The sequence below is a fragment of the Delphinapterus leucas genome, chromosome 12 (assembly GCF_059928025.1).
Source record: "Delphinapterus leucas isolate spDelLeu-1000000601 "Yukka" chromosome 12, BTC_Dleu_Yukka2, whole genome shotgun sequence".
NCBI lineage: Eukaryota > Metazoa > Chordata > Mammalia > Artiodactyla > Monodontidae > Delphinapterus > Delphinapterus leucas.
Window position 1 is genome coordinate 76,181,931 of NC_143140.1, and position 25,856 is coordinate 76,207,786.

General features: G+C 38.0%; 1 protein-coding gene across 11 annotated transcripts in view; it reads left to right on the forward strand.

Moving 5' to 3' along the window:
• The window catches only part of UTRN (utrophin), a 508,091-nt gene that overhangs the window by 95,201 nt on the left and 387,034 nt on the right, over nucleotides 1–25,856 (forward strand). For all 11 annotated transcript variants that reach the window (XM_089922090.1, XM_089922091.1, XM_089922085.1 and 8 more), the window contains 6 exons: nucleotides 3,387–3,448; nucleotides 18,199–18,291; nucleotides 19,536–19,613; nucleotides 19,955–20,047; nucleotides 22,471–22,643; nucleotides 25,246–25,361. In XM_089922090.1, coding sequence (XP_089778216.1) covers nucleotides 3,387–3,448; nucleotides 18,199–18,291; nucleotides 19,536–19,613; nucleotides 19,955–20,047; nucleotides 22,471–22,643; nucleotides 25,246–25,361 — 615 coding nt within the window. The remainder of the gene's footprint in view (nucleotides 1–3,386; nucleotides 3,449–18,198; nucleotides 18,292–19,535; nucleotides 19,614–19,954; nucleotides 20,048–22,470; nucleotides 22,644–25,245; nucleotides 25,362–25,856) is intronic.

The following is a 25,856-nucleotide window of genomic DNA, read 5'->3' on the forward strand; positions in this document are numbered from 1 at the left end:
AGAGTTTTAATGGTGGTATACATGTTCCTGAGACTTGTGTGTTTTCATAGGGGAAACGACTCCTAATTTCCCTGCCACATTTCCAGATTAAGATTTAAATTGACATTTGTTGCTAGGTTCTGCTAAAAGAATTTTTGATGTGCGTTTGAGCTGGTGAAGTGAAAAAACAATTTAAACTAGTTTCCTTGAAGATTTTATCAGGCGGTATTGTTGATGTTTCTTGCTTCACTTGTCTTACCCATCACAGAAATAAAATTCCAAGCTGGGCAGCGGCCCTTGGATCTGTGTGAGCTTGTCAGAAGCGTTTTAAGAAGAGCAAAATATTTAGAGGAAGAATTTGGAAAATCAGCCTTAAGGGATTTAACACATTTTTCTTCTCCTAGTTCAGTCCCGTGTTTGTCCCCTTAATAGAGAAAGGTCATTTATGGGTAAGATTTACTAAGCCAAGAAAGGCTTTTAGAAACGAAATGTTTTTTTAAAAAATCCAAACGTAAAGAAAACACTTGTTTGGAATCCTGAAAGAATATATTTAGCATGTAAATTATACTTACTTAATGCATATATAAATAATCCAGTTATATATAAATTTGTGTTGTCTGCTTACACATTTTTATTTTGGAAACATCAAAATAACTAATTGATTTGATAATGGAGAGTTGAACAAATTTGAGACTTGAAATTTGGTATAAATTTCTAGGAGGGCAAAATGATCAATCAGAATAGTGGGATTTAGGATTTTAAGTCCTGCTATCACTTTGCTAGCAAATTTTTGCCTCCCTGAAACAGAGACCTGGACCAAGGTTGTTAGCATAATTTTTTGTGGTGTGGAGGGCAGTTCTATACCAGTAAGTGTTCAGATTTGTTACATTTTAAAAATCTCATAATTGAAAAGCTGCAGGCTAATTCCTGTCTTTTACTGAATTCCTGTCTGGTAGAAGATAGGAGGGGTGTGTGTGTGTGTGTGTGTGTGTGTGTGTCTGTCTGTCTGTCTGTCTGGAAAAAGGGAAATGTGAACTAAAGGCTTATTGAGATATAAATCCCTTTTCCCCCCTTTAACTGTACCAGGAAAATGAATAAAGCAGAGTGTTTATATATTTTGGAGTACTTTTGAAAAGTTTGAATGCAAGACAATTTATCTTTTACAAGCCAACACTTTATTTCATATCATTTACTTAGACTCATATTCAGACTTTGACCCTAAGATAAAGACTATCATAGAAACATTACCTTTTAATTTTTATAAACATCTCTGTATGATGGGAACCTATTTTTAAAATTTGATCTCATTCTATATGTGATACAATTGAAGGTTCTTAGTTATCATTTGCTGAGGTGACAGGTACTCATTTCTTGGTTCACACTATCTCTAGAGAGGAACCCAGTATTAGATATTTTAATATGTTTTTGAAAATAAGGTTAAATGCTTGGAAAAGAGGTTAAGAAAAAATAAAATGCAGAAATGTAGAAAAATGAATATAAAATGTAAAATAAAATTTATTTTTCAAAATTTCCCCCATTTTATGGTAAAACTTATTAAATTGTATGAATTTTACAGAGTTAAGAGAATTTAATATTTATGACCTTTATATATATTTTTGTTCATAGCAAAATTATTGGATTTTCCAAGTACTCTGAAGACTGATATTTAATATTAAATTCATATTGGTGGGGCTACTATAGCACTCTGCAGGTTGATGTGTCTTCCCTGCTTTATATACTACATATAATCTCAGCTCTGTCTCTCTCGGGTGTGATGGTCAAGGCTGAGACATTCAGAGTGTGTCAACAAATCCTCTTGGTTAATAAATGGCTTATATGTGGCATTGATCAGATGGTAGAAAGCCTGAAATCGAGGCTGATGCTGACTGTCTTGTCCTTTCTGGAAGGAAGGCCACCTCTTAGCACAATTAGCAACATGAATTTTCTTAGAGAGCTGTTTTGTTTTTCGTCCACTTGCCCCCTTTGTGTCTCAGAGTCAGTCTCCAGTTACCTTTATGGATCTGTAGAAGTGCACTCTTTTCTGATGCTGCTGCTATATTTATTCCAGGAGTGACCTTTTAATTACAAACTCTCCTTCCAGAACAGAGTAAGGCCCAAAGATACCACTAACTTAGTGAAGTAATGGGTCAACGTCTAATTATGCTATTAGGGATGAGTGAGGAGGTCTGGGTTGAAGGCAGCCCTTTGAAACTGATGCGTTGAGGGCAGAACACACTTGAGCCTTCTCTCTTATTATTTTGCTGTTATCACGTGGGAAGCAGCTTGGCAGTATGCACGGTAGTGGAACAAGCAGCGTGTATATATACAGACAGAACCACAGCTTTCTGCGCCATTCCAAATATGCCTTACGTAGCTTTCAGAACTACTCAGTGACTGTTAACATGCTGCTTTGTAGGATTTAAGCCAACAATGACTCTGCTAGTTTTAACAGAGGATTGGGGAGCAGTTGAAGAGGATATGATTAGAAGTAACAGAAAGGGTAGTATGGATATTTATCTGCCTTGTTCACATATATACTATAATAATAATTATGACTAGAACAACAACAAAGAGCTCAATGCCAGCTCCTTCCCAAGTGTTTTCCACTTACATCCGCAAATCCCCGCAATGCCCTTGTAAGTGTTACTTATTCCCACTTTACATGGCTTCCTATACCTGACTAAGTCACTCTGCCCATCTCCAAGAAGTTCAGGATGCTTTAGTTTTGTAAGGTCAGTTTTTATTTGTGTGGCCTGGAAAATGAATTTGTAATCCAGACCAAAGTTGGTCATTTTTTAAAAAAAACTACTCTGATTTCTCTGCTTGTAAAATGTGTAGATTGCTTTTATAGATCGTTAAAACTTTGTCCTGTCAGTCTTATTACAGGAAAGTGGGTTATGGAATTGGCTATAAACCTTATAGTAATGTTTGTTTTGGAGGGTGTAGGACTTGTATGAAAAGGAGGGAAATCATGAGTTTCTTAGTTTCTAAAGGATAGCTTTGATTTTTGTGTTGAATGCTCTACAACATTTTTATCATGCTGAAACTGCACTTAAACAAAATGCAACAGAAAGTATCGCGTATAATACTTTGAAACTAAAGTCCTGATTCTTTCCTCACGAATGTGGGTTTAATGGCCGGTGGTGATATGCCGAGGTGTGGAGTGAGAAGGCCAGCTTCCTGGGAAGGTGCCCGGGTCTCCCTCTGCTACAGGCATTCGTTAGCAGGCTCCATACATGCTGAACTCGTCAGCCATCCCTTCTTCATTAGCTGTGGATCATTGTGCCTCATGAACTCTACTAATAGACAATTTAAAACTCTCCAGGATGGAGATAATCTTATTTAGCACCCTGAGTAAAGGTACAAACTCTCATACGTTTCCCTCTCTCTCCTTTTCCCTCCCACAGATGAACACAATGACGTGCAGAAGAAAACTTTTACCAAATGGATAAATGCTCGATTTTCAAAGGTAACAGAGTATTTCAAAAGCTTTGATGATTCAGATGTCTCATTCTGGTTCATGGAGCTTGGTTGGAGGTGCAGTGAGTTTTCCGCATGAAATGTTGACCTAACAGAAATCTTCTGAGTGTGCAGACACATTTATTTCTCCTTTATTCTCTCTATGATATGTTTAAATGGAAATTCTGGTGTAAACAGTTCATGGTACAAACATTGATGGTGTAAACAGCTCTTTATTTTTACCTACCATTCTCTAGATACCAAGGTGACAGTGTGCTGCTTTGGACTCTGTGAATTCTTGGTACATTTAGGAAATAATATCTCATGGGGGAAATTTTGTGTTAACTTAGCTAAAAAGATGATGATTTCATTTTTGCCTGGTTAAAAGCAAGTTGGTATCATTCAGGTGGCCTTTCTACCTCACGTAGAAATGTTTAGGGATTGTCATACTCATGGTTATGGCTCATAATGCTTATCTGCCCTGTGTTTCTTTTTTTGTGAACTTCCTCACTTATTTCCCCCAAATCTGTTCTATCTCAGCATTTCTAACCCACCTGGAACATAATCAATGTTTTGATCAATATTTTTTAGGGACAGAGAATCCTGAAGAGAGAAATTGATAGTGCTGTTTTTAAACTTGGTCTAATATAATTATCCACTGGTTATTGGAGTTGGAATTTTGTCCTCTAAACCTGAGACAGGAGGAGAATTTTCAGGTTAATGGATTATAGAACTACACTATAGCAAGATAAAATAAAGAGAGACCCGTTATGGGGCTTTAAATTCAAACATTTCATATTTTTCTATTTGAGAAGGTTGCAAAGGCCAGGAAAATAAACACTGGTATTTCTTTAAGGCAAAATGAGAATGTTTTAGGATTGCTTTGAGTAACAGTGCAGTTTAAAAATTGTTCCACATCCCACTATTTACAATTGGTTATCTGATTGCAATGTATTTTTAGGTTTTGCAAGTTTTTGTTGAGGGCTATTTTATCTTGCTTCTGAGAATGTAAGGAATGTGAAAACTGCCTGACTTTGACAGAGGGTCAAGAAGAAGAATTACTCTCTTAATTGGTGGTTTTATGTGTAGGATTATTCCAAAGCAGACATAGGTGTTTTTTGGTAAATTTTTATTTGTTTTGTTCAAGAGGCACAGGTAACATCTGGGTGCTTTAGATTCAACATTATTGAAAACTTTTTGAAGTATCTATCTTCGTGTGACCAGATTCTGGGCAACATAATTTTAGGAACTAAAAGGGTCTGGACATGAGATATTTTATCCCAAGGGTTTCATGAGTGCTCAGTTGTGTAAGATTATCCATCCTGACTATTACTGAGGATAATATGGTCATTTTCTAGGTAGAGCAAGTTAAGCAGACCTAGTTTTTAGAGCTTATTTGAGTCATTGGGGAAGAATTACCTTAGAACTGATTTTGAAGACCGATTTGAAAGCTTCATAGTCTTGGTAGACCTACATTTAGGAAACATTTGAAACTAGGTGAATTACTTTTGTTCTTGTTCTATGAGACTAGAGAGAGGTAGACAGTATGACAGGACACAAAAAGGGGGAAAGTAGGAGAATAGAGATTTTTAGACAATTGAGATTTTAGACAATTGAGAAAGAATAATGAAAATGTTTAACCTTATCATTATTGCCATGAATTTGGCTCAGACAAGACATTACCTTGACAGCACGTGATAGACTTTTGAACTGGGGCATCGCCCAGCAGATCCACATCATTTCCAGGTCCACAGCCATTATAGATACATGCAAAGTTAGAACCTTGAACTCAGTGCTGCCCAAGTGCTCCTTCACTCTGAGCTTTAAAAATATCCTCACTGCAGTTATTGCCCTGTGATTTCTTTTCCACTGAACGGTTCTCAGTATCTGTTGACCATCTGGGTCCTGTACCCAACCGAATTCTCTCAAGAAGTATCTCAGTATTTGTCACGGGTCATTGATACCTTTAAAAAGACCTGAACACAAAGTCCAGTAGTACTAGAATAGTTTATTTAGTGAACTTGATATTTAAATTTATACATTTATAATGTATATGTTATTTTGTAATATTAAATGAGGCCTTTAGTAAATTCTTTGCCCCAGGAAGCTTGTAATTATTACCAAGACAATGAAAAGACCAGGTAATGTTATCATTTTTAGTAACAGGTCCAGTTATGTAAACTGACATGGAAGCTAAAAGCTTGTTGTTGTTTTTCAAGAACAATTTTTATTAAGGCCACTATTAGATTTTTTTTCAAGAACAATTTTTTATTAAGGCCACTATTAAAAGCTTGTTTTGTTTGGAGAAAAATGTCAAAGTAGAGCTGACCCTGGAAACATTTCCTTTCAGATTACTTCTCGTAAGAAATCAAAGTCTAGAACACATTTATCAAAGGAATTATGACTATTTGGTTATATAAAAAAAGGAGAGCTCATAGCAGTCACACTAAACTTCAGCCACTTTTTTTCCTTTCCTCTGGCTGTTTTAATTCCGTAAGTCTGGCTGTTTCCATGCTGGTGATTGGGAAAGGGAATAATAGTTCTAAAACTGGGAGATTTCCATAAACTCCCCACAGACTCTTGCTGAGTTGGGATAAGGTTGTATTTGGGCATGGTGTCAGTAAGTAACCCAGAGGCTAGCAAGAGAAAAAAAAATCCTATTGAGGGGAACAGATTTTATTTCATTTCTTTTTTATCCATGGCCTTTGGTATATTTTGATGGACTTTAAAATATAATTATTGACTGAGTCCGCTTCTTCTGTGCAGTATGAGTCCCTCTACAGAGCAACAGTGTCCCTGTGCTGAGAAATCAAAACAGCCCCTGATGACATCTTCTGCCATTTAGGAATTTGTTTTAAATTCCTCCCCTGGACATCTCCTCCCCCCACCCCCCTGCCCCCAGCCAAAGTCTCAAATGCCAAATCTTGTTGATTCTAGAGCCATATACATTCAACATTAACATTGTCCATTTTTCTCCATCTTTTCTGACACCCCCTTTGCCAAGTCATTATTATGTGAGTTAGGAATAACTGCGAAAGACTTTACAATGAGCAGAAAAATTAGTGGGAGTCCTGTCAGCTCAGCCATCTGGGTTATCTGCTTTCCATCATCTTTGAGCTACTGTACAACTCAGTGAGTTGTAGAAAAAGATAGTAATGCAAATGAATCTTATCCATAAAAATGCAAAGTAGCTGGAATGCAATTGATTATTTCCCCTTGGATAGACTTGTTTTTGCATCTGTTGTAAATTTATTTCAACTTTCCTTTATTGCATACAAACATGTGGGTTTTTTTTTTTGGTGGTATGCGGGCCTCTCACTGTTGTGGGTTCTCCCGTTGCTCCGGACGCGCAGGCTCAGCGGCCATGGCTCACGGGCCCAGCCGCTCCGCGGCATGTGGGATTCTCCTGGACCAGGGCACGAACCCATGTCCCCTGCATCGGCAGGCAGACTGTCAACCACTGTGCTACCAGGGAAGCCCGATGCTCTGTATTCTTAAAGTGTTAGCTTTTGAAGCACTTATCATAATTGTCCTTTAAATAATTGCATCTCAAAATATTTGTCTCTCCTTTCCTAGAGACATGCTCCTAGAGACATGGAGTGGTATGCTCCATGGGTGCAGGGCTTCTGGCATTTAGTAAGCACCCAGTGAGTGTTTGTAGGCTTAATAAATAAATGAATGGCAGTGACAGAAACGTACATTTAAATACCTAATACTTTATATATCCATAGACCGGTTGGAAGTGGTTGTATTGGAATTAGATGGGAGTAGAGTGTGGAATTGAGTGCAAAATGGCATAAATTGTGTTATTTCATGGAAACGAATGCATCGGGGCTTTTGCTCCATTTATTCACAAAAACAAATCCAGTGATGCAAAGTTTCTGCATTTGCCTCGTGTCTTGGAGGTGTGCTGGAGAGATTGTTAAATCATCATTTGGATTTAATACATATGATTCTCTTATTTATGGGATAGGATTCTTCGAATAGGATCCATCTACTAAATTCATGGTGATGAAAAATGAGATTTAAAACTTAAAATCAGCTCAATTCATTCCTCGATAAGGGATTTGGTAAACAGCTTGAGAATACTGAATAATATTTTGATAGCTAAGATAGCATTCACTATAAATATATATTCTTTTTTGCTGCAAGTCCTTGTTACTATGTCACAGAATACACACCACTTTGGAGTCTGGGTATCCTGAGAAGTAACACAGTGTAGAATAACTTATGATTGTTGAGTTTTGAGAAGCTATGAAGAGCTCGGGAGAAAATGATTATCTAAAGGAGATCAGAATTAGGAAATTAAATACTTATTCCTGGATATGCTGCTCATTTATTTGTGACCTTGGGCAAATTACTAGCCGATTTTTTTCAGGTCACTTGATTTTTATTCCTTTAGCTATAAAACACACTTGAGCGTAATAGCTTGCCTCATGTTGCTAAGAAATATTGAGGCATTATTGTGAAACATTATAGGAGATTATAATTACTTAGGAATGCTAAATTAAAACTCTATCAGGGACCACCCCCTCCCAAACTTGTGGTAATCCCTGATCCGTGCTATTTATATATTTTAAACCAGAAGCAGAAAAAAGCATTGGCTCATTAAGCCCACTTTATTCCACTGTCTGTTGGGTAAAGGTTGAGGGTTCTGTTCACTGTGAGTCTAAGAGCCTCATTTGTTAGTGAGCTGTTTTCCCAAGGGAGACAGTGAAGGCCTCACAGTCCCAGTGTTGGGAAATTTGTTCTGACTTTGAGCCTGCATTTTCTCTGGCTGACTTGCAGAGCTGCTCATCTGTCAGAGCAGAGACGTACACATTGCAGAAGCACTTTTATCAGTTTGCTGAGGTGGTTCTCAAAGGAAGTTTGAAAATAAAGGTTAGGTAGAGAACAGGCCAACTTAAAAATGCTGAACTTCACTTCGGGCAGATTTCTGCTTTTTCTTTTTCGAAGACAAAGATGAGCCAAGTTTTCATTTAGTTACTATTCCACACTTGAACTTTAAATTGATAGGACTTAAGAGGAAATCTGTGAAGCATTTTTTACACGTTTCAGTGTGAAGAGCAATTCCAGTGTGTTCCATTTGAGACAGTGGGACATTGCTTTCAGTGTCCGGTTGTTTGCAACTTTGTTCACGTGGGAAGTGGTTGGCCACAAAAATAGACGTGGGAAAGGATGTGTAGGTGGGTGCAACAAAAGCAGTCTGTAGATGTTTAGTCCTCTTTTTAGTATCGTGAAGGAGACTGTACAGGCTTCCTTGCGTGATGATAAATAACATCTATAGTAGAGATTTGAGCTGGAGTTACACACTGGGTCTACTATTGATTTATTTTCATGAATATGTGTATGGCGACTCAACTCATTGTTTTAGGGGGCCATAAATATTCAAGTGGTTCCTTAAGTTTCAGTTTATGTCTGTTCACCAATACCCCTAAAGCAAACAATAAAATGCATTTCATATTCCTAAACAGCTTCCAGACATGTTTTAGCTATATTATGTAAATATGTTTGGGTTCTTTTTTGCTGTTGTTTGTTTTCATTCAGTTTGATTGTTTTGCTTCCAAACATTATACTTGTAGAGTGACTTTCACCTAGTTACTGTGGTTAAATTAAAGAAACTATACATAAATATTATTTAACATGCTGTGTTTGTACATATTGAGGACTTAATAAATAATTTTGATTGAGCCTATTAGTATTTGTAGTCATTAAAACAAATTTGGAAATTTGGTAGTATATGCTGTGTCTTTGTAATTGATGATCAATTTTGGTATTGATCTGCTGAGAAGAAATTCCTTTTCACCCTTCACCTAGAGAGGGGAGAGCAGAGCCACCTACCTTGTGCTTTTGCATTCAGCCCATGTGACCCCACCATCTCCACCTTCAGAGGTGGGCTCTGATTGGTGCGTGGATGAGTAGGTCTAGGTCACCGTGGGCCAGTGAGTTATAAAGAGAGGATTGTTGAAGAGGTGGTGGTTTTGGGGGAAAGAAGCTCTTTCTGTTAAAGAGACTTTGAGGATTGTTGAAGAGGTGGTGGTTTTGGGGGAAAGAAGCTCTTTCTGTTAAAGAGGACTAGGAGACCCTGGGACCATTTTCAACTGTACTTTTGCCTTAGGAAGCTTTTAGCTCCAAGGGCTACTGGTAGGCACCCTCCAAGCATGGCTAATCATGAGGGGAGCCAGACTGGGTGGGAAGTGGAGGTATCTGACACTGTTATTTTTATTTTTATAATCTGTTGGGAAAATAAAAAAATCCTCTCACAAAAGATCTTTATTCAACGTAGAATACAGAGAAAACACTTTGTTATTGAATACTCATATCAGATGAGGTGCATGCAGGCAGCTGGTAGAAGATCAGAAAGTCTGGACAGAATTTCACACAAACATACAGTAAAGTAGAATAAAGAACAACGAGAGGGGGCTTGCCTGGTGGCGCAGTGGTTGAGAGTCCACCTGCCGATGCAGGGGACACGGGTTTGTGCCCCGGTCTGGGAAGATCCCACATGCCACGGAGCCTGCGCTTCCGGAGCCTTTGCTCCGCAACGGGAGAGGCCACAACGGTGAGAGGCCCACGTACCGTAAAAAAAAAAAAAAAAAAAAAAAAAAGAACAAGTGTGTACCTCCTGGAGAGACAAATGGATTGTCCTCCTGTTGGTCTCCTGTCAACCTCCAGAGAGACTTTTGAGTTAATTTTGAGGTCTTTGTTATTTTGTTTTGGAAAGTTGGAGATGGGTTTACCTACTTCCTGACCAAAAAATTGGGCCTATTATGTTTTTAAGGAGACACCCTAAGGAGAAGGAAGGGACAAGGCAGCTGCCTCTCCTTTATTAAACAAAGGAAACGTTCTCTCTTCCTTTACATTATCATTATCAATGCCCTAACTAATGCCTCACCCTGGTCCCATGGAAGCCTATCTTTTGAGGAACTGCATTCTTCAAACATTTCCAGTGCTTTGCCAGTTGTACATGTATGGAATGAGCTGTATTGTTTATTGAGTCGGCCTGCAGACCTTGCCTGATGGGCATATGGAGTTGGGGTTTATTCAGCCTGCAGACCTTGCCTGGTTATTTGCCCATGGAGTGTGCAAGTGGCCCTGCCCCTGGCCGCCAGGCGTGGGAGCCCACACGTGGTTCCTTATCATCCCAGTTTTCTCAGCACTATCTCGGTTACTTTGCTTACCAAAATCAAGGTAAAAATTCTGTTACATGCTGTTTGACTTTTGATTCTCTGAAAGATATTTGATTTAGCTTGTGTTTTATAGTTTTTTGTAATTTCTAAGGTAAATGCACCTTCATTGCTTTGATTCCATTGTAAGCACTGCATAAATCACTGCTGTGTAGCTACTATGACACGAGTAGGATTACCTGAGCCATCTGTTTCTCCAGTCTCTCTCTCCCTTTTCTTCTTTTCCCCCCTCTTTCCAAACAAGCTTCTAAGCGGAATCTTGTTCGGTTCTTAAGAACTTGTGCTGAGCACCATGAATTCATAAAGAGAATGGCTGAGAGCCATGCATTTACGAATTCTTTAAGCAACTGTGGCACATTTTGCTGGTTTTCGTTTGTCAAGGTGCTTAACGACCTCCTTGGGCATTTTATTGCACTCATTTTGCTTTTCAGTCGAAAGCAATGCTGCTTTCACTCTTTCACCATGGGGCTGGATCATAAAGTAGACATTGAAGATTATGCATTCTTCATTTCATCCATTAAGCTATATGTGTCGTAACTGTGATGAACCTAATTTCATCAGTTTGCTTAATTTTAACTAGAGATACCACTTTTTAAACAATCTATATTTATTTTATACAGTAATACACATTACAAAAATTAGATAATAGAAGAAATCCAAAGAGACTTTTTTTTTTTTTTTTTTTTTTTGTGGTACGCGGGCCTCTCACCGTTGTGGCCTCTCCTGTTGCGGAGCACAGGCTCTGGACGCCCAGGCTCAGTGGCCATGGCTCACGGGCCCAGCCGCTCCGCGGCATGTGGGATCTTCCCGGACCGGGGCACAAACCCGTGTCCCCTCCATCGGCAGGCAGACTCTCAACCACTGCGCCACCAGGGAAGCTCCAAAGAGACTTTTTAAAACCACTTGTAATTCCATCATCAAGAGAAAAAGTACATTTCTGTTGTAAAATACTTAAAAGAAATCCATTTACACATAAACATAACCGAAATGACATTGTACCTAGTGCTCACTGATACATTATTGGTTTTTAAGAAAATGAAAAATTACAAGAGCTACATTTTTATTAGTGCTGAGATTCGGGATTCATAAATTAAAGATTCTGGTTTTTAAAATATTAAAAGAAATATTAAATTAAATCATTCACTTCTTTTTGAGTTTTTAAAATAACCAACTCCTTGCAAAAAAAATCACTCAAAAAAAACAGAGAGAGACTATAAAACTTACAATATGTTATCACATGCTGGAGCATCACTTTAAAATTGATTGGGGTGTCAGATTGACTTGAGAAGAATGCAAAAACATTATGGTATAAACACTATGTATGTATATATATATATATATATGTATGCCATATAAATCCATGTGTATGATACAGAATTAGACACACACACAGACACATACATACCCACACATGCTGTAAGCAGTGGGGATATTAACTGAATTGAATAGACTGCCTCAAATCCTGTTTTGAAAATAGGAAGAGTATACATAAATGACAGAGTAATCAAACAGTGTGAAAGGGCTCAAATTTATTATTTGTAAGATACCATCACCAGACATGGTAGTGGTGAAAGCATCTAAAAATTGTTATCTTTTCACTCTTCTCCATGTTATACACAGTTGATAACTTCACTGTTTATAATGGGATTAGGTAAATCACAGGATAGACTCTGTACTGCATTTCTTATTTGGTGCAAATTTGGCAGAATCAAGCTAGCTCATAAATCCCTTTTGCTGTGCTCCCCATGCTTGTTGGTACAGATTTTGTTTACTCTGTTTAGATTCTGAGTGCCATGAAGGCACAGACTGCGCTTGTCATCCCTCACTTGGTTAGTGTCAGCAGGGCACACCACATAAAGGAGGCTGTCTTCTGAACCTAAAATCCAAGTCCCACTTCTACTTCTGGTTTGTTTGTTGTCTCTACAAAGCATTAACATTTCACCCTTTTAAGGACTGCAAACTGCACTTCCTAAATTTTGCTTTCTTATTCAATCTTTCATAGATTTTTTTTTTTCCATTACTACTACTACTGCTGCTGAAAAACTTGACCTATGATGGAAATAATTATGATTTGCGAGTATTGAAGAAAGGGGAGAATAATTCAGTATTAGATTATTAGATTAGAGAGAGGGTGGAGAGCAGATCACATGGGATCTCTTATTTGGAGTTTGAATTGTATTTCCCCGTGATGGGAGTCCATTAGGTTAAAGCAGAGACATGACACGATGTGATCTGCACCTTAAAATTAGAGTTATTCTGACTCTTATGCAGAAGTAAAGAGGTTGGTTGGCCTGGTATTGGAGATGTGCATGAGAGTGGGGCCACTAAGGAGTAGTGGTCACCTTCGGAATGTGTTTTCGGAGGTAGAAATGACAGGGTTGGTATGGATTAGACATGAGGAATGAGTGAAAGGAGAAGAATCTGGTGCGACTCCTTTGTTTTTTTGGTCTGCGCAAGTATAATGACTCTGCTGGTAGCAATCATATTCCCTGGTCTGTGGATGGTGGTGGTGGTGGTGGCGGTGTGTGTGTCCGTCCTTTCCACAGAGTTTCTCAGTTCCTCAGAGGACTCACTGTTGACTGATCTTGTATTTCCCTGTATGTAGTTATGCCCTATGAGAGAGATTACCAGTCATCCTAGGATCCAGGATGCCTGGAGACAAGATTTGTTGATCTGGCACAGTGTTTTAGGACATTACAAATATCAGGAGATTATACACATAAATTCAGATTTCCAGCTCTTTCGAGAAACCAGAAGTCCTACCAACAGTGGGCTAGGATTCTCAAATGGCCACTGCTGGCTGAAACTCAGCACTGGCTCTTTCAGCCTTTAGGGCTGGCTGATTCACCGGGTGTGATGATGGGCCCATCAGGTTGGCCGCATTCAACTGAACCATCACGTATCCATGACTGTATTTTCAGCCCTTGCCTTCCCTCAGACCCTGGCTTATCCCTCCTGCATTGTGATGACAGTTTGCTTCTGTCCTCTGACATTTTCGATTCAGGAGCTTCAGTGTCTCAGCTGTAGGTATTAACGCTGGTCCCTGTTGGAGTCAAAATGGTGTTAGAACTGGTGTTAAGAGAGTTCAAAGAAGTACAGGGGACCAGGGGATGAGAGGAGGCAGCCAAAGTGAGTCACTTGTGACATCTGTCGTTTGGATTCCTATCATGTGGTCTTTTAAATTTTTTTTTAAGGTTAAATGCGACGCAAGGCTTATCTGTCTTCCAAGTTCAAGATTATTCATTTGTACTATTTTGTGTTTATTGGAAAATTGTGGAAACCCTTGCTTGTAAATGGGGAGGGTGACCTGAACTTGGTGTTTCTGCAGGGCCAGGCACAAAGGAGGTATTCACCAAATATTTGTCCAATTGAATTATTAAACTGTATTCTGTCTGTCAGAGAAGTTTCTGCAAATAAGTCTTCGCAAAGAATCAAAAATCTAAATAAGACTTTAACCGTCAGGCTGAATCAGGTCTTATTTTTATTAAACGATGACTTCTGACATTTCCCAGCTGTTTCCCAGGGTGGATCCTATGTTTAGAGCCTGTGATTCAGAAGTACCAGAGATGCTTTAAAGCCATAAGCTTGGAAAAAAATTTCATTCTGAGTTCATTTAAATGTGGTATATATCTTGCTGCCCTCTTTGGGAAGTCATTAAATATACCTCCTCCGCCGCACCACTGATTAACTGTTTCCTTCCCTATATGTCATGACCCTGTGACCTCATAATTTTAGTAGCAGTTTAGTGTGGACTTTGAGAACCTGGATTTGGAGTCAGATCTTGTGGTATCACATCCTAGTTCTGCCTCTCCCTCGTCATGTCACCTCTGTGTCTCAGTTTTCTTACCTTAAAGTTCTATCATAAAGAAACAAAGAATGCATCTAAATCTCTGTAAATCTCTTAGAGCATATCTGATACATAGTAAGTCATGCTATTATTATGTCTAGGAACATTTCATGTTTCCGTTGTCTGTTTTTGTATGGCCCACGAGCTAAGAATGGTTTTCACATTTTTAGGTGGTTGCAAAAAGTCAAAAAAAGAAGAATATTTCATGACATGTGGACATTTTATGAAATTCAGATTTCCACGTCTACAAATCATGTTTTCTTGGAACACAGTCACCATTCCCATCGGCTCATCCGTTTATACATTGTCTGGGCTGCTTTCACATCTTGACAACAGGGTTGAGAAGTTTCGATAGAGACCACCTGGCCAGCAAAGCCTAAACTAAGTACTATCTGGAACTTTACAAAAGACATTTTCTGACCTCCGTTGTAAGGCACAAAGCACTGAATCACCATACTTATAGGTGTTACTCTCCTAGGTGGTAGGTGGAATGGGCTCTTTGGTATAGTTTGGTTCTTTCCATCTGCCTATGGGACGTTCCTAAATTGCATTTGTCAGGAATAGGTAGTATTTTGTAGTGATTGGCTATGTGTGTGGCGAGTGTGGGTGTGTGTTTTATATGTAAGTTTTGAACCACAGTTTTGGATTTGTAAGAGCCCTGGTACCTTCCTTCATTGTCCAGTGAAGAGATCCATGGGCTGTATATTCCCTCCTGCAGGTGTACGTGGCTCTTCTGAAGGTACCAGATGGGAGTACACGCCAACCATGCCATCACTGGGGGTGGGGTGACGGAGTGTTAGGAGAATAGGCACACAGCACAAAACTTATTTCTTACTGATCGCCATCAATATTTATCTGAAATTTGGAAAAAGAATAAAGAAATTGCATTGCTGTTACTGTCTTTTTTTTTTTTTTTTTTTTTAAAGAATATAGAGGCATTGGTTTCCCTAGTATAAGTGATTGACTTCTAGGACAGAACTGTGTCTCAGTTACCTTTGTTTCAAGAGAATGCTTCACAAGGAGTCTTTCTCAAGATTTGTTCCTCAATAAACAAATGAATGACCCGGACAAGAGAGAGGAAAAGAGTGTCTCATGTGGAAAAATTAATGCTGCCTCTTAAATGAACACCTCCCACTTTACCACTGAGCAGCAGTGGAGCCTAGGGAAGAATCCATTGGGTTTACTGTTGAGTTATGCTGGTCTCACAGTGCATACCTAAAGCACAGGTGTGCTCTTGTATCATCATGTTCATTAGTTTCGAATGGGATATATCCCTACAGGTCATCATATTAGTGAATTCGGGACTTGGAAGAACTTTCTCTATGAAGTGACACTTACATGTACTCAGGTTCAGAATCTGCTTTTACAGTCCTGCCTAAGATGAAGTGCTTATTTGTTTTATCCATTCTTTCATCTACTGTTGAAATTTTATGGCACTTTTATGACAGTAGGAAACATTACTACTGTAATGATATGATAATGTACTGAATGATAATATCAGCCATTTACTGAACATCTGTCATCTTAGTGTTTAACAGATGAGCCAATAGATGTAGAAAGGCCACTTTTCTAAAGTTACACGGCTGGTAGGAGGCTTGTCTACAATGAGGTCATCAGTGGGCGTTCATAACTATTTGTAATATGGACTAATATTTATATTTACTTTATTTTAGTCTATGCTGATTTGTGTTACTTTGTTTCTTTTTTGGAAAATGGATACTGTAGTGGATTTGAGAAGGGTTAAATGCCGCCTAGACATTATTTAGCTGCCCTTGTCATCAGTAATTCCTAAGGTCCTTTCTGTGCCTAGATATCCCTGTTTTTTTCTCCCATGAACTTTACCTATGTTGTTGTCTCTTTGCTCTGAGATCAGAGTTGTTCACATCTTCCTGAAAGGGAATCTGGGTATTTGGTGGCTAGTTTGCTGAAGTGTACTTGGGTGGGTTTTGAGAGGAGGAAGGTAAGAGGTAGCAGATGACCAGGCTACTTCTGCCCTTTGCTTTTACTGGGAGCAGGTAGGAAATCTTTAATGTGCAAAAAACTTCCCTGCTCTGCCCCTTGAAGTATTGCCTCTGGATCTGGTCTCCTGCATCACTCAAATCTGTTTATCATTGTGATCGATGGAGATAATCCATGTATCTCTGACATCGTCACTGCTCACATAGTGGCAGCTGGAAATAGAAAAGCAGCTTTGTTTCAGATATAAATAAGTCATAGTTTATTCTTTACTGATTCTAAGGTGAAGACTTTACCATACTTCCTCTCATTTAGAGTATATGAACTATGGAAAAGCCACATGATAGAAATCACTAGTTTACTATACATTACACATAATTAAAAATGTAAGAAATCAGGAAGAGAGGAAAAAAGGGAAAATGCCAAGTTTTAGGAAACTTTAGGATGGCTTCCTTCCTCCCTGTCACCCATTTCAAGCTCAGAGTAAAATTTGGTTTCGTGTGACTTTATATATAAGCTTTAAAGTGAAGAATAAAGAATATACAATAATTATTGGTTATAAAATATCTTTATTATTGACAGGAAGTAAAGCTGTTAATCTCTGGGCATTTCATATTAGAAGGGAATAATTTGATTCAACATAATCATACATTTATTACACTGTGCTTTATAGCTATCTGGACATTTTCACATAATATTCTTTATTTGATCTTTACAATACCTGTGATTTAGAAAAAGGTAAACAGTAGTAAGTAGCTGATTAGGTTCACCAGTTAGTTAACGGTCAGACAGATTAAAACTGAGGCGTCCTGATTTTCTGTACAGTAATTGTCCTTTGCATACAACCATGATATCACACACAGACAGGCAGGGTCTACCTGTGAATGGGGTAGGATTTTCTGGCATGGACGCTAGAATATGTTTATCAGGGGAAGTTGATGCTGTTTATTAGTCAGAAGCAAGAGTTTAGAAATTCTATAGGTTTTGTCATTCAAAATACAGGATGGATACTGGATTTAGACACAGAGCCAAAAGTGTCCTAATCATTCAGAAATTGGGACCTAGAAATACAGACCTAGTGCCTGAGAGCTGAAATTGAAGTGGAGAGCTGAAATTGATGATGATGTGACCTGCTTCCATAATGGAAATACCAAAGCCATGCTTATACTGTGAATGTAAAGTGCAGAGCTGGAATAAGAACCTGCACACTTTTCTTTGGCCTCTGGAGGCCTCTTTGGCCTCCAGGTACTGTATGCTCATGTATATTTTTAACACATCTTCTCTCTCAGGAATACAATAGACCCTCGAACAACACGGGGGATTAGGGGTGCTGACTCTGTAGAACTGAAAATCTATGAATAATTTAGTCAGCTCCCTCCTATCCCAGTTCCACCTCAGCGGTTTCAACCAACCACGGATCATGTAATACTCATGTAATACTCTAGTGTTTACTACTGAAAAAAAATCCATCTGTAAGTGGACCTGCACAGTTCAAACCCATGTTGTTCAAGGGTCAGCTGTACGTACAAGGCATATTGACATTAATCACAGTTTTATTTGCTCCCTTTCTAAGAAATAATGCAATTTATATATTTCAGCTCAAAACATTTGTTATAGATTTCAAAGTTCTTTGTACTTCTTTCCATACAAGGCAAACTTGTATAGCCTGCTGATCATCCAGACTTTTAGTTGGAAGAAATGAAACTATTCATTTATTTTCCACTTATGTATGAAACTTCTGCTGCTGAAATTGTACTTTTTCTTTTATAGAGTGGAAAACCACCCATCAGTGATATGTTCACAGACCTCAAAGATGGAAGGAAGCTACTGGATCTTCTAGAAGGCCTCACAGGAACCTCACTGGTGAGGGATGCCATGTTCAAGAACCAGGCTAATGGCATATGTCTCATCATTACTGATACTTGAAGACCCTCTTGGGGGTCCTTACAATGTAAAGGCTGAAATAGGAATGTTAAAAAGGGGTTTTAATGAATTTTTTGATTGAGCGATATTTAGGCTTTATTGAGGGCTCTATTTTTATCAAAAAAATACTTTATGTGTTTATTGCTCTCAGACAGTAGAGAATTACAAAGAAGAGTGGATATGTAAAGAGGGCATAATGTTTTGAATAGTAGAAAGTAGATACAAATACATTTAAATGTTATTTAACAGATAGTAAAAAAAAAGTTACGAAAACTGATGGCATTTATTTTAATTCAGATTTTCAGTATTATCTTCACGTTTGTTCTGTCATCAAATCCAGCTCTATTGCTTTATGTGTGAGGTACCCAATACTCACACAGAAATAACTCTGCCAATGAAGACCATGTATTTTATGGGTACAACCTTTAACACAAGAGGTAGAATGACTATAAAATGTATAGAGAGATGCACTTCTGAAGATGAATTTCTTTCTTGCCGAAGTGTGCGGTGTTACAGTCTACCTTTTGCCTTCCAGATGGTGGCTAGGCACCTATTGGAGAGATTGATCCCTTTGTCAGATAAGATTCCCTGGCCAATGAGGCAGAAAGAAGCCTCCCAGATCACCTTTCCCTGGGTGGCAATTCCAGTCTTCCCAGTGGGCCCTTGTAATTCTACCTGGAACCTGGGATAGCACCTCTGAATCCTCTCTGCTCTGTCTACACTAGTGCAGGGTGGAGGGGACATAACTTCTAAATCTTTCTTCATCCTGCCCAACTAAGATAGAAGAAGCTTTGTCCCTGGTGGAGCATTGGTTCCCAAACTTTTGTTTGCATCTTAGAATCACCAGGGAAATCTTTTATAAATTCCAAACCCAGTCTATACTCCAGACTCATTAAGTCACAGTCCTTGTTGAACACAGGCACTGGTATTCTTGGAAGCTCCCTAGGAGATTCCAGTGTTCAGGCAAGCTAAGGAACTACTATCTTAAGGTGCTGTTAGTGGGAGAATTTGCATTCTGTCAACACCAGCCTTCATGGTGGCTTGAGAACCAACCCAGCCAGAGCTCCTGGTACAGAGGGGCTCTTGTGTGCTGAGCTGCTGTTCCATGTGCATCTCAATGTCAGTGTTTGACAGCAACATGGAGGGACTCTCTGTCTCATTCGATTTTGTGTTCTGTTTTCCAGCCGAAGGAACGTGGCTCCACAAGGTTACACGCTTTAAATAATGTTAACAGAGTGCTGCAGGTTTTACATCAGAACAATGTAAGTTTGTAATATGACTTTGGGGGGGGGTCCTTTGATGCCATCGGGATGATTTATTTTGAAACCAACCACCTGCTCTGGACATTGGCATCAACTGATTTTTAGAAATATTTTTCTTATGAGACGTATTGAACCTGTTCTATGAGTGAAGCAATAGTTGTGCTTTTTGTGATTATTGATCTATTGTATAAGTAATACATTTTTGAGATTTAGGTTCACCTGATTCTCTAAAGTGAAATTTTTCTTGTCATTTACTTATATTGCTGTCCAAACGAGCTAAAACAAAAACCTGGGTTTCCATAGAAAAATTGTCTTAAAAGTTATTTTTTTCATTTTACTAGGTGGATTTAGTGAATATAGGAGGAACGGACATTGTAGATGGAAATCACAAACTGACTTTAGGATTACTCTGGAGCATCATTTTGCACTGGCAGGTGGGAAAATTTTCAATCACTTCTTAATAGGAATTGGAAATGTATCATTTGTGTGTTAGTTTCTTAGAGCTGCCACAGAGTACCACAAACTGAGTGGCTTCAACAATAGAAATTTATTTTCTAACAATTTTGGAGGCTGGAAATCTGAGATCGAGGTGTCAGCAAGGTTGGTTTCTTCTCCTTTGTAGATGGCTGCCTTCTTCCTGTGTCCTCACGTGGTCTTGTGTGTGTGTGTGTGTGTGTGTGTGTGTCCTAATCTCCTTTGCTTATTTCAAGACACCAGTCATATTGGATTAGGGCCAACCATATGATCTCATTTTACCTAAACTACTTCTTTAAGGACCCTATTTCTAAATATATTCATATTATGAGGTGCTGGGGGTTAGCACTTCAACATATGAATTTGGGGAGGGGACACAATTCAACTTATAATAATTTGGAGTGAAAGAGCCTGACAAACTGCTCTATTTTCCTGGCATAGAATAAAAAGCATCTGTTTTTTAAAACATTAGATTTAAAAAATATCATACTTATAAAAAAATTGTAAAAATATCCCGAAGAATTCCTGGATACCTTTCCCTCAGATTCTCCAAATGTTAACACTGTCTGTATTTCTGTGTTTTCTCTCTCTCTCTCCCCCTCTTTCTCTTTGACTAAATAGATCTGTGAGTATTTTGTAAAAACAAATCATTTTTCTAAAAACAAGGAGTTCTCTTACATAACTACAATATTATTATTTTAATATAATATAAAATGTCTAATACATATTAATATTTACAATGCTAGTATTAATTATTATACATATGATAATTATTATATCATGCACTAGCAATTAGCATGTAATTATTAAAATCAGGAAAATAATATTGAAACAATACAGTTATGTAATCTATAGCTCTTATGGAGATTTTGTCAATTGCCCCAGTAACATCCTTTATAGAAAAAGAAAATACAAGATCATTTATTACATTCATTTGTCCTGTTTTTTTAGTCATCTTGTAATCTGGCATAATTTCTGAGTCTTTCTTTGTATTTCATGATATTGTCATTTTTGAAGAGTACTGAATAGTTATTTTGTAGAATGTTCTTCCATGTGGATTTGGCTAATATTTTCTCATGATTGGATTCAGGTTATTCATTTTTGGGAGGAATGTCAGAAAAATGATGTTGAGTTTTTCTTTTTTTAAAAAAATATTTATTTGGTTGCTCTGGGTCTTGGTTGCAGCAGGTGTGCTCCTTAGTTACGGCTCAAGGGCTCCTCCGTTGTGGCATGCGAACTCTTACTGTGTCATGCAGGTGGGATTTAGTTCCCTGGCCAGGGATGGAACCCGGGCCCCCTGCATTGGGAGTGCGGAGTCTTAACCACTGCACCACCAGGGAAGTCCCAATATTGAGTTTTTCTTGATACACCACATCAAGGAAGCATATGCTGTCCATTAGTTTTTTTCTGGCAGTATTAACTCTCATCATTTGGGTGAGATGGAATCTGCAGGTGTCCCCACTGTAATGTGACTGCCCTTTGTTATTAAAAAGTATCTTGTGGAGATATACTTTGAGACTGTATAAATATTCAGCTACTTATTAAACTTTTGTCTGTTAATTTTAAGATCCATTCATAGTTCTTACCTGATCAGTTATTAATATAACGCGTGGCAAAGTGATTTTCTAATTTCATCATTTCTTCTACATTTGTTAATTGTCTTTCCACTTACGAGGAAGAGCTTTTCCTTGCCTCTTGTTTCTCTGTATCTATCTGTCTATTCTATCTATCTATCCACTCATTTATATATCTGTGTGGATTTTTACTTATTTTATGGATTTTTACTTATTTAATAGATTCTGATCTTTCACTATTGTTAATTATTTCTCAAGCCCCCTTAAGTTGGCTCTTGTGGATTTTTTTTTGATATGTCCACATCATTCTTTGAACACGTCCTTAAAATATATGTACTGATTTAGAATAATAATATAAAATATTAGTTCTAGATTATAATTGTTATTGCCATCAGGAAATGCACTTCATTCTTGGATTTTATAGTCAGCCAAAAGTTCTTACCTTCTTCCACATTTGTGTAGAAAATAAAAATTGAGTTTTCTTCCTATTAAAAGATGTTTAAAGTATAGTTTTAAAATATTACTTTTTTGTGGCTATGAAAGTAATGTTCACTGTAGCCAAGTGTGATATAAGTATTGCTAAGATATAGAAAATGCCATAATATATAAAGGTGAGGTTAAAATCACCTCTAAATCGAGATCATTACTGTTAAAATGTATTTATCCTTCCAGTGTTTAAAGGAAAGTTTTGAAATAAAATGAATACCAGTGGCCTGATCCAACGGTTCATGAATATAATATTCCTTATTCAAGGACTGGATTCCAATGACTACTTGAGGTTATTGGCAGCCATGGTTTCTTTTGAACAGGTGAAAGATGTCATGAAGGATATCATGTCAGACCTGCAGCAGACCAACAGTGAGAAGATCCTGCTGAGCTGGGTGCGCCAGTCCACCAGGCCGTACAGCCAGGTCAACGTCCTCAACTTCACCACCAGCTGGACAGATGGGCTTGCCTTCAATGCCGTGCTCCACCGACATAAGTGAGATGTGACTCTTCTTGGATGTGCAGATTTGTACAGATTTGTACCTCCTCTCTGTCCCTCCCTTACTTACTACTCCCTAAAGGCCCTTCCCACTACCGCCTCTCTCCTCTGTACATGCTCTAAGAAAACATAAAGAATAGAAATATCATGGAAAAAAAACTACCCATCACATCTTTGTTTCCATAGGACTTAAATGCCACAGTGCAGTGTCCATGGTTTCTTCTACATATTTGTAAGTTAAAAGATGTAAAATAATTCACATAGTTCAATGTGAACTAACTCATTCAGCACTAACCAGTAATATACACAAAGAATTGTGACAGTTTTCAGCCTCCTACTTTAGTTTTATAGGAAAACTCTATAAAACCCCCAATTAAAAATAGATCAATGATTCTTTTTATGAAACTTCTGAACAGATTCTAATTATATAATAAAATACCAAAGGACCAAAAAGAGCCACTACTCTTCTGAAGAAGAGACAGGCTGAAGTACTTCCTAAACAGAAACCAAAACTAATTATGAAGCTATATTAATTGAGACTATATAGTACTATAAAGAAAACACTAATATAATAATAGGCTGAAGCATATGAAATTGCCAATATTTGACTGTTTTTGATATAAATGGCAGTTTCATGTAGTTCAACCTAATGGAATAAAGAGCTCAGAAACAGCTCCATCCGGATCTACAACTGAGCCGATGTTGCAGATTAATAGATGGTGTGGAACAAATGGAAATGAGTGAATTGGATCCCTGCCTCACCATACCCTGAATAAACTCCAGATGCATCAAAGGTTTAAATGTGAAAGGCAAAATTTGTTATGTGTTTTATTCTTCTTGTAAATTATTTATTGTCTCAAGTTTTATTTCCTATATGTTCTTTGCTGATATATGAAAATGCAGTTGACTTTTCTATATCTTATATCTGGAAACTTGTTAAATTCTTACCAAAATTTGTTACTGAAAGTTTTTTTTTTTTTTTGATAGATGACCATGAATTATAATAGTTTTTTTCCTCCCCTTCCCTCCCCTCCCCTCCCTTTCCCTCCTCTCTTCTCCCCTTTCCCCTTCATTTGTGCCTTGTCCTTCAATACAATATCAGTTTGCATTGGTGGTAGTGAGCAGAATGTTTTGTTCTTGATAACAAAGGGAGTGGTTTTAATGTTTTAACATAAGACTGCTCTTTGCTTTAGCTTTTTTTTTCATATAACTTTTATCTGGTTAAAAAAAAACCCACACACCGCATCTTCTTCTACTTCTCCTTTATCAGTTTAAGCGGGTTGCCCACTGTTTCTAGTCAGTTAAGAGACACTATCATAAAAGTTGAATTTTTTGTTTGTTTGTTTGCGGTACGCGGGCCTCTCACTGCTGCGGCCCCTCCCGTTGCGGAGCACAGGCTCTGGACGCACAGGCTCAGTGGCCATGGCTCACGGGCCTAGCCGCTCCGTGGCATGTGGGATCTTCCTGGACCGGGGCCCGAACCCGTATCCCCTGCGTCGGCAGGCGGACTCTCAACCACTGCGCCACCAGGGAAGCCTGAAAACTTGAATTTTAGCTTAAACATTTTTCCATCTGTTACTTAATTGATTTAACAAGTGTGTGTGGGGTGCCTTCTATGTGCTGAACACAGGGTGTAGAGCAGAGAACAAAACAAGCAAAATTCCCAGTCCTCCTTCTTGGAATTAATTTTCAAATAGAGGGAGGCAGACAGTTTTCTAAAAATGAAAATGTTAGTTGTGTAGCATATAGAAATGGTAAATATTGCTGAAGAAAAATGTCAGGCAAGAGGGGAGGAGGTACCTGGCATGTAGGAGGCCACTGGGTGCAGTGGTGTGAATAAGGGGAATAATAAGAGGTGGAGTCAGAGAGGGAACTGGGCGGGTGGGGACGAGGGAGGCAAATCCCAGAAGTGTAGGTGGGTCCAAGATGCAAGAGCAGATAGAGCGCAGAGAAAATGATCAACTTTTGAGTAAGTCAGAGCAACAATAATGTCCAGTTTGTGGGATTAAAAGAAAATCAAGATAGAAATGAAATACTAGACAGTAGCTATATGGAGAGGGGTGGATGGAAATTCTCTCAGGGTCTTTTCTTTAGGAGTGTCCTGTGAAGAGATTAGAGCTGGATTTTCTATTCTGCTAAACTTGGTCTTTAATCGGAGAATTTAGTCCATTAACATTATTGCGATAATTGATGTATTTAAGTTCATTCTTACCGCTTGTTTTGAGCTTTTCATTTTTCTTACTTTTTTCTATATCTTCTTTTCTTTCTTGTTTTATACTGGTAGGTTCTTCTTCCCTTTTTTTTCTTTCACTATTTGGGAAATATACCATTTCTAGTCTTTCAGTGGCTACTCCAGAATTTTAACAGGCATGTTTAACCAATACAAAAACCTTAGAATGTTCTACCTGTTGTTTTCATATTTATAGATTACCTTAAAATATTATATATTTGACAAGACTTTGGGATATAAAAGATAAACTTTTAAATTTATATTCACAAATAAAAAAATCTAAAACTGAAATGTATTCGATTATAACAATAACAACTTTGTTTCCACATATTTCATCTTCACTGAATTTTATTTGCATCCTGATTTCAGACCCGATCTCTTCAACTGGGATAGAGTTGTCAAAATGTCCCCAATTGAGAGACTTGAACATGCCTTCAGCAAGGCTCAAACTTACTTAGGAATTGAAAAGCTGTTAGATCCTGAAGGTATTGTTCAGTGTTTAATTACAACCTTGATTTTTCGTTACAGTTTTGAATACTTGAAAAGCAGTGCTTTCCCCCTCCCCCCGCTTTTTTGAAAGAATTGTGAGAATTGAGGAGGTGTTTTTCCTTTTGAAATGTGGTACAAGCCATTTTATTACAGACATGATACTTCTGTGCTTAACAGTTTCTAGGATCCTTCAGGAGGAAATTTAATTACATCACTGTAGAATAGTTAATCAATACGAGCATAAGATTTAAAGTTTTAGGAAAACAGAATTATTAGATAAACAATTTAGTATTTTATTTATTTCATTAAAATGTGTTTTTGTATGAGCTTGTATATGATGTGAAAACTTCAGTTACAAATGTTGCAGGATTGAATTCTAGACTTATTTTCATAGTATGAATGAAATCTGTGATGTTATCTTAGATGATAGCTTATCTTTGAGCCTTATGGGGGAAGCTTTTAGGGAAGATTTTTAAGAAATGGGATATGGA